Below are 16,582 nucleotides of genomic sequence, written 5' to 3' on the forward strand. Positions count from 1 at the left end.
GAAAGAATTCTGAAAACAAAAGTTTATGAGGAGCAGCTAGGAATCTTACCAGTTATTAAAATAAATGTACAATTGTTAGACAATTTGGAGATCAGATAGATTGATGGAAAAGAACAGAAATTTAGAATTAGAGCTGAAATTATATGAGTATTCAGTATATAAGAAAGGGAGTATTTCAAATTAGTGAAAAGATAGATTTTTTTTCATTTATATTATGCTGAGTCAGGTGATCATCTATTTGAAAGAAAAAATAAGATTAATTCCTATCTCACTTCTTATACCAAAATAAATTCCAGATTTAGACTGATTTAAATAGTGACTTCTGGTTCAGCATGTTAAACATAATAAAATAAGGAAACTAAAAATACTTCATAAAAGTACGGATACATTTAAGTCTAATATTCCAATGAGAGAAGTTTTTTTGTTTTGTTTTGTTTTTTACCTTAGATAAAAGAATAGCAAATTAGACCACATAGAAATTTAAAATTAATGTTTGCAAAAATACCGCAAATGGATAGAGGAAAATACCTTAAACGTATATGATAGATAAAAGTTTAGTTTTCTTAATTTATAAAGAGCTGGTGGATACCCATAAGGAGGGACAAGAGGTCCACAGGGTAGGAAATTGGCATTACATAACAACAGGTAGCTCGGAGAAAAGAGAGGACTTCCTCCAGGTCTTTGTTCCTTGCCCCCTTCTCCACCGTTTACATCATACTTGTTTTCATCATGACAGTCACTTGCCATCATTTTCCCAAACAGTTCTTGCCTCACCCAAAAGGGATACATTTGTACATCTAACTTGCTCCTTGATAGCTTTACCATAGTTCTCTTATACACCATATTTTCCATTTTACCTTTTATTAGAGTTGGTCATTTTCATCTTATTCTATCACTTTTGATTATAAATTTCTTAGTAGAAGAAACCTTGTCTTCTTCATTTCAATGCCTGACACCTCAAGCCTCCAGAAACCACTAACAATCCATGTTTAAATAAGTAAGCTAAGCAGACTCTTCAAGGGACACACATTCTGTGGACAATGTAAGTGTACTTGAGTTACATCTCAATCATCGGGATTTAAATTTCTGGATAAAATCTCAGCAGATAAAAATCTGCTGGATAAAATAGCAGCCTTCATGCAAAGCACAAATTCATTTTCAGCCTGTGATAGACGTATTTCATGGTGCTACTTTTCATTGGTTTATCCACGTAAGCAGCTAGAAAGACACACATTGTAACAAAGCGTTGCTCTCAAATATAATTCACAGCATCTTACAACATGCATTTTCAGGTGGCTAAGCTGTGCAGAAATGAGATTTTTTTTCTTCTTCTGAGACTCTGAAAAGAGTAGAAGATAACCCCAGTGTTCTTGCCCACATTGCTTATCTGCCAGCAACAGGTTACAATCCCATAGCTCCACGTTCCCGAGCATTTACTGAATGCATAATAGCTGAATATTCATGAAAGCTAATGTAGTGGATGAAAACAAATTAATTTGGTTAGTGCCCAAGGCAGTTGAAAGGTACACCTGCATTTTTTGGTCTCTAGGTACTAAGAATAGATGTTGGATTTAATCACAAGCTTGCCTGTCATTTGGGGGGAAAGAAATCTATGTTGGGTAAAATTCCCTTTATACTGGTGGGTGTTTTGATCTTCCCCTATTGCTGTTGAGTCTTTAGGATGCACACACTCTTTCACACTGGTGACATCTTCGTTGAAGAAAATACAGCAGTCTGATATTTTTATATGAATCGTCTTTGGAACCTGTGTTCCTTGTCTTTGTACGTAATAAATATTCGACAGAAAAAAAAAACCACAGGGAAAAAAATAATTGCCCTTGATGATGTGTTGGCATACTTATGAAGTTAAATGACGTGTTGCAAAATCTTCTGAAGCATTTTTAGGATGAGTTAGAGCTAATATTCTCTTAGGCACCCTGGCAGGGAAAGTATTATATTGTCCTTGACAATGCTGATATCAAGCATCGATAACAGCATACTTCATACTTTCGCGAACAAGACACATTGTAGGGTAATGAGATTATAGAAAAATTAACTCAAGGAGATGTTAAGTGTTTCACACATGGACAAAGGATAAGTGGAAAAACTTATCTTCTGGTACAAGAATCATTTAACAATTAATTGCTCCTTTGTTCAAAGGGGTCCACTATGTGCTAGGCATTTAATGTCATACTTCTAAAACAGTTCGTGTAAGTGTCCCTAGCAAAGCAAACTGCTAAGAGAGCTTACTCTGTGGGGTGCAGCTTGGAAAGTAGTGGATTCAAGACCTCACTGAACACAGAATGTGGTACTTGGAAAAGGACTTACTTTGGAGTCATAATGACTCAGTGTTACTTGTTAGTGTCACACATGAGTAGGGTGACTTTGGGCTAATCACCTATCATTCTTAAGCCTCATTTTCCTTATCTTCAAAAAGAAAGAGTCAGAGTAGATTATCTGTAGTGGCCACTTTGTCTCTAAGATCCTATCAACGTAACAGGGCTTTTATCTTGGGCTCTGTCCATCTTTGTATTATCCTGGAATCTGAGAGTCCAGTTTACAACTTCATTGTACTAAAGCCTATAAAGACATTTTTAAAGAGTCACTAGATTCCAATTTTCACTTTCCCCAGACATCATCATTATCATAAATCCTCATTAAGAAACATTTATTGACACTAATGTATATAAGACACATGAGTCAGGGCTATACATATAACCCTATATTTAATAAGAAAAACTTGTCAGAATGGAACTAACCAAAGATCTTGGCAGAGAAAGTATGAATCTTGTAGCTTGGCTGGATTCTGTTGGAATGCTCTATTTTAATTAATTAATTAATTAATTAATTTGTTTATTTATTTAGGTCTTGTCCTCTTTCATGGTCTTGATTCTGTGCCTTGAAAATAAAACAAAAAATAATCATGAAAAGTATGTTTGTCTTTATTAAGTTACTCTATATGGCAGTATCATTTAGAAATATTTGTTTCTTGGGGCACCTGGGTGGTTCTTTTGGTTAAGCCTCTGACTCTTGATTTTGGCTCAGGTCATGATCTCAGGGTCATGAGATCAAGCCCTGTCAAGCTCTACACTGAGTGTAGAGCTTGCTTGAGATTCTCTCTCCCTCTCCCGCTACCCACCCCCTCTCTATTAGAAAGAAAGAGAGAGACATGAAAGAAAGAAGGAAAGAAAGAAAGAAAGAAAGAAAGAAAGAAAGAAAGAAAGAAAGAAAGAAAGAAAAATATTTCTTTCTTATAGAGTCTCATGTTTTTAATATAACTGAAATAATTTGATAGATGAATACTACAAAAGTAAAATTTAAGGCTATTATTCTCTATTAGAAAGAAAGAGAGAGAGATGAAAGAAAGAAAGAAAGAAAGGAAAGAAAGAAAGAAAGAAAGAAAGAAAGAAAGAAAGAAAGAAAGAAAGAAAGAAAGAAAGAAAGAAAGAAAGAAAAAGAAAGGAAGAAAGAAAAATATTTCTTTCTTATAGAGTCTCATGTTTTTAATATAACTGAAATAATTTGATAGATGAATACTATAAAAGTAAAATTTAAGGCTATTATTCTCATATGCCTTTAGACAATCAATTGCAATTTGCTATAAAAATAAGTTGCACTTAGCAGCAAAATAAAAATACAGTTATCTGTTGGAAATGTTAAATCTTAGCTTGCTTAGAGAATAGAAAAAAAAAGAAAGTCAAATAACAAGAGGTCCTGATTTTTTCTTCAATTTACTCAATAGTATTTACCCACCCACAAGGCTAATTTTAATTCAGGGTGATTATTTTAGTTTTCCACACTGAAAAGTTAGATATTAGGCTTTTAGGATTTTTAGTTCTCAGCTCTTTCCCATCTGTTGCATTAAGGCTGTTCTTCCTCAGATCAATCAGATAAAAATCAATAATGTTGACATCAGAGTCCTCCAACACCACGTACTAATTTTAAAATGCATGTGCGCCTGAGCAGGTGTTTAACACCTCCGTTGTCTTCCTCTGCAGGCGTTTATGTCCATGTTCCAGATCCTCACCCAGGAAGGATGGGTAGACGTGATGGACCAAACCCTGAATGCTGTGGGCCACATGTGGGCACCTGTGGTGGCCATCTATTTTATTCTGTACCATCTCTTTGCCACTCTGGTGAGTTTAGCATTTCTTTTCAATTCTGTCTTAGAACCATAGTGGGATGAGCATCAACCAGTTTCTGTGGCCTAGTTTCCATTTCAGAACAAGAGCCAGAGAACCCATGTAAATAGTCCGACCAGATGAGGTCCCTTCCAGTCTCAATTCCTATGAATCGAGCTCCTTGAGGAACTAGATTTCAGATCTGAGTAGGGCGTCTCCATCAGATACAAGTGTCCACATGAGGGAAAACAAGATGAGACAAAATGGAAATCCCGCATTTGCGTAGCTGTTTCACCATCTCTAAGCATTCCCGCTCTAGATAATCTAAGGATCAAGCCAGACTACATTATTATGATTGCTGCCGTTATTATTATTTATCATGTAGAGACAAGATCGTCAGTGTCACCGCTTTCTTTCCCAAGCTGAGACTAAACTGAAGACAAGGTGAAGATCTCGGGGTACAGTGAGAAGTCAGCTCAGTGTTTTGGGGCTTTGATGGAAAGAAATGCAGGGGAGAACATTAAAACTCAGAGCTACAGATAAATCGTAAAAAGCATCATGAAAATTAAATACCAAAACCCAGGAAAAATTGACTTCTGTCACACAGCAGATTTTTTTCTTTTCAATGCATTTCTATTAAACAGAAAGAAAAAAATTGTGAAATGTGGCCTTAACATACGAAGGGATGTAATCCTCAGGTCTTTTAATGGCAAAAGTACGTCTCCTTACAATAAAAGTGTGTGTAGTTAAGGAGCCAACTTAAGCTCTATTATGTTAAAAGTTCCAAGGTAAGAACCCAAAATGTTATCCTTTATCAGAAACACATGAAATTTAAAAAAACAAAAACAAAAAAAACTGCTGTTGTTTATTGAAAAGCAAAATGTTTTATAATTTTTTTCCTAGTATTTGGAACAACCAAGGTAGGTAATGCTCCCGCGTTACATATGATGAAACTGAGGCTCAGAGGAGTTAAGAAATTTGCCCAATGCCACGTAGGGTGTAAATGCTGGAGCCAGAATGTTCCCATGTCTTCCTGGACTCCCAGCCTGTCATTCAGCTATGTCACTGTTTCCTTAGAATGCGATGTTTCCCACTATACCTGAAAATGTCTTCATGGAGTCAAACCTCTGCCCAAGAGTCACTAAAATAAAACAGATTACAAATGAGTGCTAAGGTCCCTTCCAATTCTAAATATGAACCGTATAAGTGCTTCAGAAACTAGATGTGTTGGAGGTTGTATTTGCTATAGGCCGAGCCTTTCTTTCAAAACCGAGACACATCCGTCAAGCAGTGTATGGGGATGCATCGTATGTGGTATAAAGTTTTAGGTTCAAGCAGTAGAATCACATGGAAGTAGTTTTGGCATTTTTTTTACATGGGGTGACTTTTAAAATATGCACAAAAGGAAAGAACATTCAGCAGGGGGAAAGGAGGCCCGGCTTCCAGAGCGAAATCTGCCCGCGCTGCGTGACACGTGGCCCTGAGCACTTTGCATCCTCCCTTCCAGGACCTTTAAGTCTCTGTCATTCATTCATTCATTCATTTACTCATTCATTCCCTCATTTGTGAATTCAGCTGCTTATTAAGCATCTACTATGTTTAAGTTCCTTTAAAACTATGGAATAGCTTGGAGACTATTGATCATGGGTTCAAGGTAGGAGAGATATGATTGAAATCATCCATGTATGGTAATAATCTATCTAATTGTTTTTCTATTAAAACAGTATACTTGTTTGCTGTCCTCATGGCAGATTTTTCACATAGATTTAATCCTTTAGTGAGAGTCTCACACTATACGAAAGCAAGAAGAAAACTGATTCAGCCTAATAAACTGTTTACCAAAGTAATTTTTTTTTTCAAGTGAACTTCTACAGAGATCACTAATATGATGAAATAAAATGTTAAATCTGGTACATTGACTTCTTGGGCAGTCTCATTTTTCCTTATGGGGCAAAACCATGGCACTGACTGTGGAACATGGAAGCATTTACAAGGACTCCCAAGGGCTCACCTGCACTCCTAGGAATCCACAGAGCACATCTGGAAAACCCATATGTAATTCTGCCTTTTCATTCTACTGAGTCAAGTATCTGCCCAAACCATTTATTGTAATTTTTCCATCATGATTTTCAAAACGTGATTCTAAATTAAAACTATAAATTGAAATAATTTCTTCTTTTATTCATAATCTTTTCCAAATCTGGAAAGCAACAAGGGCACTTTGGGAAATAAGGTGGAGTATAGCTGTGGAGTTCAAAGTCTAGATTCAGGTTCTAGCTCTGTGGGTCGCAAGATGGGTGACTTTAGAAGAATCCAACAACTTCCCTAACCTCTCTGTCATGTATCTGAAAATGAGGATAATGATGCCCCACATACCTACTTTCCACAATTGCCATCTCCATGTGAGCTGTATTTTTGAGGATGTTTTAGCCGTAGAATGTGAGGAAGATCACAGCTATCCCCAACACTGAGTTTAAATAAGATGGAGTGTGCCTTTAAGGGTATATATTAATAAGTGCTAAAAAATTATTATATTAGTTCAGATGCTTTTAATTTGTAGAAGTATTATTGATCAAAGTGTCATTGATGCCCCTTCCTGGACCAAGTCCTTCTCTACCTTAATCTTTCCTTCTTTCCCCACACCTCTTCTCCCAGACAACAACTAGGATGCATTTGGTCTGAATCTATCTTCCAGTTTTAAATCATATTTTACTGAATTTAACATGCTGTCAACTATAGGAAGACTTATTTTGTTTAATATTAACAAAAAGCAACCATTAAACCATACACATAGATGATAAGGTGCACTCCAGTTTCGGAGTTGTTAAAATGTGAAAATAAATGAGTGTCTTAAAATCAATGAAGTGCAGTAGTCTCCCACATATATATGTGTCCATCAAAAACATATAGTGCTTTAAATTTAAGGTTATAATCTACATTTTATACCATTAGTTTGTAAGATTTATGTTAATTTTGTAGTTTGAGAACTCTGCCCCAGTGCCCTGATGGCCGTCCCTGGGGGAGATGTCCTTGCACACTTTTTTCCCTATTATGACCACACACCATGCTGAGGCCAATTTATACTTGATCATTGTTTCCCTCCTTAAGATGATTAGTAGCAGCAATTTTCAGAATAAATGGTATCCAGCTCTGCATACATTCTCAGTACGTTTGTCACCAAAGACTGTTTTCGGAATCTTTTTATTTTAATACACGTGAAGTTCATTCAGTCATTAGTCTATATAGTCATGAATATATGGAATATAACTGACTATGCCATATTTGTTTATCAGGCCTTCCTGGTGGATATTTAGGTTGTTTTCCAATGATTTGCTCTCATAATATTGCAACTAATATGTTTGTACGCTGTGTCCACTTGTGTGAGAGTTTCTGTAGGATATATGCCAGAAAGTAGAATTCAGGATCCTCGATCCTGCCCAGATGGCTCTGTAACATGCGCCTGCAAGCCCATATATCAAATCTGGTCTGCAGGCTTTATTTATACAGCTTGTGAGCAAAGAATGGTTTACGCATTTTTAAATTCATATATTAAGTACGCACAGAATATCATCAGTGTTGTCTCTTGGCCCTCTAAGCCTAAAATATTTACTGTCTGGGGCTTATATTTGCTGACCCCTGTTCTATGTGCAAGCTGTACTAATTCACCTTCTCAAGTGTTGAGAATCCCTGTGTTCTTATGTTCTCACTTCTAGTTGATATTGTTAGACTTAAGATTTTGACAGTCTCATGAGTTGGATGGTAATATCACTTGGCCTTAAACTTGCATTTTTGTCTTTCAGTAATTGTTAATAAAGGAGCACTTCTTCATGAGCTTACTGGCCATCTTTGTGATTCACCCAATTGTATTGTATGCTTTACGTATTTTCCTAAAAGCTAGTTTGTCTTTTTAAAATGCATTTGTTGGAGTGGTACATAGCCTCTGGATAGTAATCCCATAGGTGTTGCAAATCTCCTCTCTTAGGCAGCCTTTTGCTATTTCAGTGTACCTGTGAGGGCTTTTGACATTATGTTTTGATGTGGTCAAGATGATCATTTTTTCACTTATTTGGTCAGTATTTGTTCTGGACTCATGCTTAAGAAATTCTTTCCTACCCTGAGAGAGTAAAAATATTCTCCTCTCTGTCTTCTTCTAATTGTTTTGAATTTCTGCCTTCCACCGTTAGGTCTTTAAGTAATCATAACATACTGTTTGTATATAGTGTGAGCCAGATAAAATACACTACTGCAATAAAATTCACATTGCTTTTTCCCAACCAGATTTATGGGAAGTTTTTTTACATTTAGTTAGGTTGCCTGACTGTGATATCTAAAGCCAAAAGGTCAACTACTCAGATTGCCTCATTTATAAGTGATTTTTTTAGATAAGAACTAATTAATTCAATGAAAGAAAATACTCCATATAACTAAATTAAACCTGATAGTTCCATTTCCAGACAAAAGTCTTGAGACTGAAGTCACTTCCCCAGTTCACTGGAGATTTTGCCTGGAGCATGATCAGCAGTCGCCTTGTTTTTCCTGACATCCTCCAACCCACAGTCACTACTGTGGGCTCCATCAAGTTAGCTCAATCTGATTCAACCCCGTTTTCCTGAACCTCAGCTCCTGTGTCTAAGTACTAACCTACATCCTGGCCAGATTAGACAAGAGCTTAATCCCTGCCCTTTCTGAGCCTACAACCGGTGCAGAAGTAGGGCTGGTAAACACAAACCAACCAACCAACCAACCAATAAAGCCTGCCATTCAAGACCTAATGACACAAGTGATAAAAGGCTGTGGATTGCCGTGGGATCAGTGCCCACATAGTAAACTTCTGATTTGCACTCATCCAGCCCTACCTGATCTGAAATAGTTAAAATATTGACAGCAAAACAGCTGGAGATGGTTTGTGGATTGACATATAAGTATGTGGATGGAGGCCCTAGGCCTCTGTGACATATGCATCACATTCCCTTAAAAACTGAACACTTAGAAGTTAAAATCTCGATTCCATAAGCCTGTCTTTAGGCTTGGGCTTCATTAAAATGAGCATTTTTCTTAAATTGTATGCTTCTTTTTGCAAAATACTACAAAGCATTTTGAGCCAAATGGGAAAAAAAAAAAAGTGCACATAAATATTCAAGCTCTGCTTTGTTTTTTATCCACACTGGCCCAGTGGTGCCGCACAACCCAGGGAGTTCCTGATTTAGTCTTTTCAAGGACAGGCATATGCCAAGCAGCAAAACAAGAAAAAAAAAAAAAAAATGTTTGGCTGCAGTTTGTTCTGGAATAAAAAACAGCAGGCTATTCCATTGCCCCCTGGGGGCACCAATTTGTCAGCCCACAATGAAAATCAAGCTTAAGTGTATAGCAAATGCATATTCATAACCATTATCTATTGTCTCTTTAAAATGTCCCTCTCATCCACCAGGTATGTATTGTGTATTTCCATCCTGACTGATTGCAGTTTGCCGAGGGCTTGTGAAATTCGTCTTTTCCCCCACTTTTGCCAATGATTAGAGGATAAGGACTGTGGAAGACTTACTGATCCAGTTGAAAGACTCTATTTTTTTTCTTCAGTGTTTTTCCCTTTATTATTGTTTCCAAGGAAAGCCCTGGGATGTGAATACTGAAAGAGAGAAAATGTAATTAAGCGTGCATTGTGGATAGTCTTTTTGTTACCTTTGAAGTGCTTAAATTAACACAGCAATCTCTTGATTTTGCTTCTCTGGTGGCAGCTTTCTGAGAATAGTCATATTTTGCTGACAAAAATGGGCATTCCAAAGTGTAAATTAAATAACTTGATTTTATAGAATTCAGTTAAAAGTGCATCTGTGTTGAACATATCCCATTTTACACTGCTCTGATTACATTTGACTTTTTTGTTGACCTATGTAAAAAAGAGATTGTTTCCAACTACAGCTCACAAGACAACTTAGGATAGTGTGATTCAAAGTGGTAAGAAGGAAAAAGAAAAACACAGGATTATGGGGTGTTGACCAGACGCCTGCTGTGCTTTTACCATATGCTTGAAAATAACTTTTAAAAAGGAATTATTAATAAAGTTCACCATAGCGAGCGAAATAAGATTAAAGGTGACATTTCAGCTAATGCGCTGTCATTAAGCTGTATCGTAAGGAAAAGAAAGTAGTAAAAGTAAACTTTAAAGAAGTGGGAAGGGAAAGGGGAAGATGTATATAGGACAAGAACATGACTGTATGCAGAGCTAGAGAGAATGCAAAATAAAGGTGGAGATTCTCAGCCAAGAAAACCCACTCTCAAATGGTAAGGCCCCCCTCTTTCACAATAAACTGTGACTTTCAGCAGTCTGAGTCATGCTGACCCAAACATTGAGTGTCAGGTAGAGAGGATGAGCGCCCTGGTGTGCTGGGCAGAATGGTCACATCACAACAAAACTGGAGGGAATAATGAGACTGGGAACACACCTGCCTCTGCATTCTGTAATCTACCGAACCGCGCTGAAATGTGTTCTGGGTAAAGGAAGGAAAACAGATTAATTGTCTGTGGTTGAATGTATAAAACTTAAAACATAGCAAATACCTAGCAAAACCTTAGCTCAGGAGAATCTGACTTTTTCAGTAGAGTGCGAGGAGTGAGAGGAGTAGTCAGAGAAGGAAAGAGATTTTGTGGTGGCCGAACACCTATTAAGGCAGTGGGGCAGGAACCAGATCGAACCTGGAAACAGATGCTTTGAAATCCACTTAGCTAGAAGGTCAGAATCCCACCAATATGCTGGTATGTCCAATTCATAAAAATTCTAGGAACGAGATTTGCCAGGCTTCCAGGGACTTGATATGTGACATTTTCCCCACTAAATGCATTATCAAGACTAAAAATATCTTGAGAATGGACGTTATAATCTGAGCAAACTAGAAGAATTAGGTACCTAGGATATTTTAATAGTTATTCTACACCTTTTCATCGAAATTGGTGATTCATAATATATCAATATTGCTCATAAAATAAGGAAGTGGATAAATTACATAAATTACATCAGTTGTCTATTACATGGTAGACATATATTACATGGTAGAACAAATAATTGCATATTAATATAATGGAATGTTATAGACCTGTTAAAAGTGGATAGTAGCCAAAGCATAAATATATATATATATATATATATATATATATATATATATATATATATGAACTTTTTTTAAAGCATTGTACAAATTAAATACCACTGGGTTGAAAGTATACGTGTGCCTTAACAAAGCTCAAGAGGAAATGAAGGGCTGGACCATGAGCCTCTTTCTCCCCTGAAAATGCATCATTTTAAAAATTGTGATGTAGTATTCTCTGCCACATTATAAATTCATGTATTATGTAAACCTAAATATTAAAAATTAGTAAATAAGGCAGAGCAGTTTGACTGCATAATTTAGAATTGGTCAAGTGTAAAGGTAAAAGTGTCCCGTGGAAACGATGAAGCTCTTGTGATGCGTGTGGTGAGTCCCCGTAAAAAATATTTATTTTATCAGTAACATTTTAATATAAACCGTGAATCACACGTAACAACAATGGAAAACCTTTTGGCACAGCAGTTGTGACACCTGTGGGTAAACACTGAAAGTAAGACTCAGACCTCAGTGTAATGTGTTCAGATTATTCAGGAGCATTACCTCAGCTTTCTATAAAAACAGAACAAACAAATGAAAAAAACAACAACAACAAAACACTGAGAGAATCGGGGAGCAGTTCTTGCTCCCAGAATGAGGACTTGTCCCCCACTACTGTGACTTCCGGGGCGGGGAGGAAGTGGCTGACACCCAGACCAGCATGCACCCTCAGCCCCGCTGTGCACAGCACGGGTCCGTAGGAAAAGAATGTCTCTTGACAATGTCCATTAAATATGGTGACAGCGGAGCTGTCAGCCTCCCTTCACTTCTGTTCCTTCATCACAGTGGTTATTGCCACCTTATTAGAGCCTGAGAAGGAACTACAAAGTAATTCTCACCTCCTTGCAATCACAGCAGTGAATCCTGCCTCTCCTGCACCTTCTATTTCTATTCCAAACAGGCCATCAAAGCCAGACTTCGGTCGCTACCTTATCCCAACGCTTGGCGACAGGGACCGAGCTAAAAGTCCATGTCCAAAAAGGAGCATTTATTCAAATGTAACTGAGTTTTAAAGGACCGAATTGAATCAATATAGCGAGATTCAGTTTTCAGCCAGCAAAACAAATGGAGGGTTTATGGACTAAATTAAATCGAGCTCCACACAGATTTTTAAATACAGTTTTTGTGGGTGCCATCACACTGTCAGGTTAATTAAACAGTGATGCTGAGACATGCAAAGATATTTGTTGAAAGAACTTAAGTTTAATGGTGGTTGAAAGCAAACTTTAAACTTTCTCTTACATTATTCGTGAATGTGTTGCCCAGACCCCTCCCAACTGCTTAACTCTGTAGACGTGGGGCTTTCAAACTGCACAGCGCCTTCTTCATTTCTCCTCACAAAGCCAAAGCTTTTCCTTTTTGAGTCTTGCCTTCTCTCTGCCCTGAAAACTCAGCTCCTGTCTGCATGAGAAGGAGAAACCATGGCCAGCATCTCACATCTGTCTCTCTGTCCTGCTCTGAGGGGAGCTTTTCTCCCTCTCCTCCAGAAAGAATGTATAAAATGACTATTGTTCTTTTTTTTTAATGACAAAACCTTATGTATTTAATAGCCCTTTGTCAGACTGTACTTTATACTGTCTAGTCACTGTTCCAGTGAGCCAATTTAAAATAACTACATTAAGCCTAAAAAAGTTACATTTGGAAGGAAAAAATTAACAGAAGGGAAGCTAATGTCATCACTTAGTGATCATTACAACCTCCCTCTCACACCTCCCAGCCTCCGTTGGTGGCATTTGGGCAAATTGCCACCCCCCTGTCCTGCCTCTCTGGCCTCTGGAAGCCGTGCTCTGTGTACTTAACCACTCACCAGGCCCCTAATAAGCCACATGCTCCCAACGCCTAGTCTTCGCACATGCCACCTGGAAATCCTTTCTCATAATTCTCTTCCTGCCAAAAATGATCTTTCTCCTTGATATTTTGTTATCTTGGTAGCACACGGTTGGACTTTATCAGTGCCTCACAATCTTAAATAAGTAGCATTCAGAAGAAACACTCCAGCCCGTTGGCCCAGATCAGCTCTCAGAGGTCTAAATGCTCAGAACCAAATGTGTGATACTCTGATTGGGTTTAGTTTCCGGTTGTCAGTCTTCATACTTGTGTGAGCCTCCCTGTCAAACCCCACTCCAATTTCCCTTCACGTTCCTCCTTTCTGAGAAGAAACAACGTTTTCCAGGACGGAGCTTGAGGGAGGCAGGGGGGCGCAGCCTGTCTCCATGGTAGGGCGGCAGCCACACTCAGGGCCCGTGGCAGTGTTGGTGCCAACCCGGGTGTGCTCCACATCCATGACTTGGCCCCACTTCTCATCAGAACTGGGGGGGGCGGCAGCCCCGCTGGAGACCCCACACAGATGAGGGGTGGCCCGCACGGAGTTGGAGGTCTGGGAAGTTCTGAGAAGAGAGGGAGGCCTGAGAGAACCTCAAGGACAAGTCCCTCTCAGTTCCCACTTGGAATGGCAGAACTTCCCGACTTCCTGATTAGGAACAACACTCGTGTGAGAGCAACGGCCCAGGCTAGAGACCAGATGGAGAGTAGAGGGGCTTGAATGGGGACCCCCAAAAAGAGATGTCCATGTCTTAACTCCCACACCTGTGAATTTGACCTTCTTTGGAATAAGGGTCTTTGCAGATGTCATTAAACTAAGGTTCTTGAAATGAGACATCCTGGATTATCCAGAGGAGCCCTAAATCCAATGACAAGTGTCCTTATAAGAAATAGATGAGGACGAGACACAGGAAGAAAGAGACGGCCACGTGAAGACAGAGGCCGAGACTGGAGTGAGGCCACCACGTGCTAACGACCGCCTGGGGCCCCTGGAAGCTGGGAGAGGCAAGGTCGATCTGCCCCTGGAGCCTATTGAAGGAGCGTGGTCCTGCTGACAACCTGATTTTGGACAACTGGCCTCCAGAGCTATCATGGAATACATTTCTGTTGTTCCCAGCCACCAAGCTTGTGCAACTTGTTACAGCAGCCCCAGGAAACTAACACAGAGGGTGTCACTGAGAATCAGACCTTAGCAGGAGCTACAGCAGCTGAGATGGTGATCAATTCACCAGAGGCCCCCAGACAAGCACCATCGCTACCCTGGATGGGGCCAGAGGACAGGCCCCATGGCCACAGTGGACCAGACGCTGATGATCAGCATGCCCTTGACCCTAGGCCAGCAAAAGGAGCATTTATTCAAATGTAGCTGAGTTTTAAAGGACTGAATTGAATCAATATAGCAAGATTCAGTTTTCAGCCAGCAAAACAAATGGAGGGTTTATGGACTAAATTAAATTCATGTGTAGAAATATCAAGAAAACTATTTTAGTTTCTCCTATCTGAATTTATGTCTGTGTATTTTCATACAGGCTCTACCACACCACAGGGCTGTCGGAAGAAGATTAAATGAAAAAAAGGGATAGCTGCGATTCATTGAGCTATTGTTGTTATTACCTGTAATATTTCACAGACAAGGGCCTCAAAACTCAGTGTCCGGTGGCTAACTGAGGTCTCCCACCACGGTGCTCCTTCCGCCCGGCCGCCAACCTACAGCGGCTCAATTTGATTGTGAACTTCGTAGCAGTGAGCCCAGTATCGTATTTGTGTTCCTGACCAGGCAGTGTCTCACACATCGATGGGGCCCAATCAACTGCCTGTTGAATTTAATCGAAGAACGTAACCCCTCTGTCCTTAAGTAGCCTGCCATCTGTCTGGTGTTGGGAAAATAATTAAAAATAAAATATCCTGCCAACCCAGAAAACCTCTCCCCGCCAAGGTAGATGAGAAAGAAAACAGTTTTATGATCGAATCAGCACCAGTCCAGACCGCAGCGGGCACCACAGGCAACCCACTAAGGAGACCTCAAAGACAAAGCAGTCTCACTTGTATACGTATAGCCCGTTACATCTGTGTCCTCCAGATGAAAATAACCAGGCCTCACGTAAGAAGACATGACAACACCATTTGTAGAGTTCCCCCTAAACTCACCTGGTAATTGGGGCGGCCATCTGTGGTAGCTAATTACCTTTATCCAGAAGAAAAAGAAAATGGATTCCTTCAAGACAAGTAGGTAGTTTTGCAACATGACACCGGGTGGCTAAGTGATACTCCCCCCTACCCCCCACCCCCCCGCCCCATGAAAAGGGAAAAGGGGAAATAGATAGGGTGCTGTCTGCCTGATGTTTACGTGTCAAAGAGGTTGCCCCCCTCCCAAGGAAACCATTCCTGGGTTGTAAAATAAGTGAGACTTATTTTGCTTTTAATATGATATATATACATCTCAAAGGGGCAGGGGAAGAATTTCCAGAAGACAAGTTTTCTGAAGGAAATGCTCTAAGAAAAGGGAAGAGAACTGTCACTTTCCCTCTTATCATCAGGGAATTTTTTTTTTCTTTTTAGATTTGTGTTTACCCTTTACTGGTAAAATGGGAAAACTGGTTAAATTAGGACTGAGGAGTGCCTGGTCAAGTACCCGATGAGTGATGGAAATGGTGTACCCCTCCACAGACACTGCTGTTGATGAGAATATCATGGTCATGCAAGGGGCCTAAACTTAAAGGGGACTCTGAAAGGTCCTGTTGAGAATAATGTCTGGTTAGAGGAAGGCTGAATATATCTGTGCCTAGATGTCCGTCGTGTGGCAGACATGGTGACATCAGTAAACATCTGTCATCTAGACCATTCTGCATCTTCTTTAAGTTCTGGTAGGATCCCAATGGACATGGCTTTTAAACAGAAGGGTATTGGCACTTGTCCCAAGGCAAGCATATACTGTCAAAATTTAATAATATTTGGAGGCTCTTTTTCCCCTTGTTATATACTCATTGAACGTGGAAAAGAGCTAGCCATTAACTTTTGCATAATAAATCTCTCTGGTACTTAAAAGTCATGACTAAATTGCCCTAACTTTCTTACCTTCATGCTTAGCCATCTAATATTAACAAATGGGAATAATTTCTTAAGAGGGAAATTGAAAGGAGGAACATAAATTAGGAATGAAAATGATTTATCAAATGAATGTGGAACTTTAGAGAATTCAAACTTGAAAAAGGACTAAAAATTAAATATTTTTTAAAATTCTACTTTTTTGTTGCTTTCTCTCTTTTACCTTATTTACCCATTCCAAAAAAAGCATATGCCTTTTTTTCTTTAATTTGTGAAATGTGGTGAAATACCAAGAAAAGGGGGAAGTCTGTTTTTCACAAAGGCAGGCACCGTTAACATTTCTAAAGTACCTCCTTCTAGCATTCACTCTATTGTTCTTTTTTGTACTTCCTTGCACTTCTACCCTGTACACTCTTATTTAATATTGTAATGTGAGCATTTTTTCTATACTATTAA

The 16,582-nt window shown here is 39.0% G+C and overlaps 1 protein-coding gene across 4 annotated transcripts in view; it reads left to right on the forward strand.

The window, feature by feature from the left end:
• The window catches only part of NALCN (sodium leak channel, non-selective), a 307,487-nt gene that overhangs the window by 182,055 nt on the left and 108,850 nt on the right, over positions 1 to 16,582 (forward strand). For all 4 annotated transcript variants that reach the window (XM_032402676.1, XM_032402673.1, XM_032402674.1 and 1 more), the window contains exon 14: positions 3,999 to 4,136. In XM_032402676.1, the coding sequence (XP_032258567.1) occupies positions 3,999 to 4,136 (138 nt within the window). The remainder of the gene's footprint in view (positions 1 to 3,998; positions 4,137 to 16,582) is intronic.

This window comes from Phoca vitulina, unplaced genomic scaffold, assembly GCF_004348235.1.
Source record: "Phoca vitulina isolate PV1807 unplaced genomic scaffold, GSC_HSeal_1.0 scaffold5, whole genome shotgun sequence".
Lineage (NCBI taxonomy): Eukaryota > Metazoa > Chordata > Mammalia > Carnivora > Phocidae > Phoca > Phoca vitulina.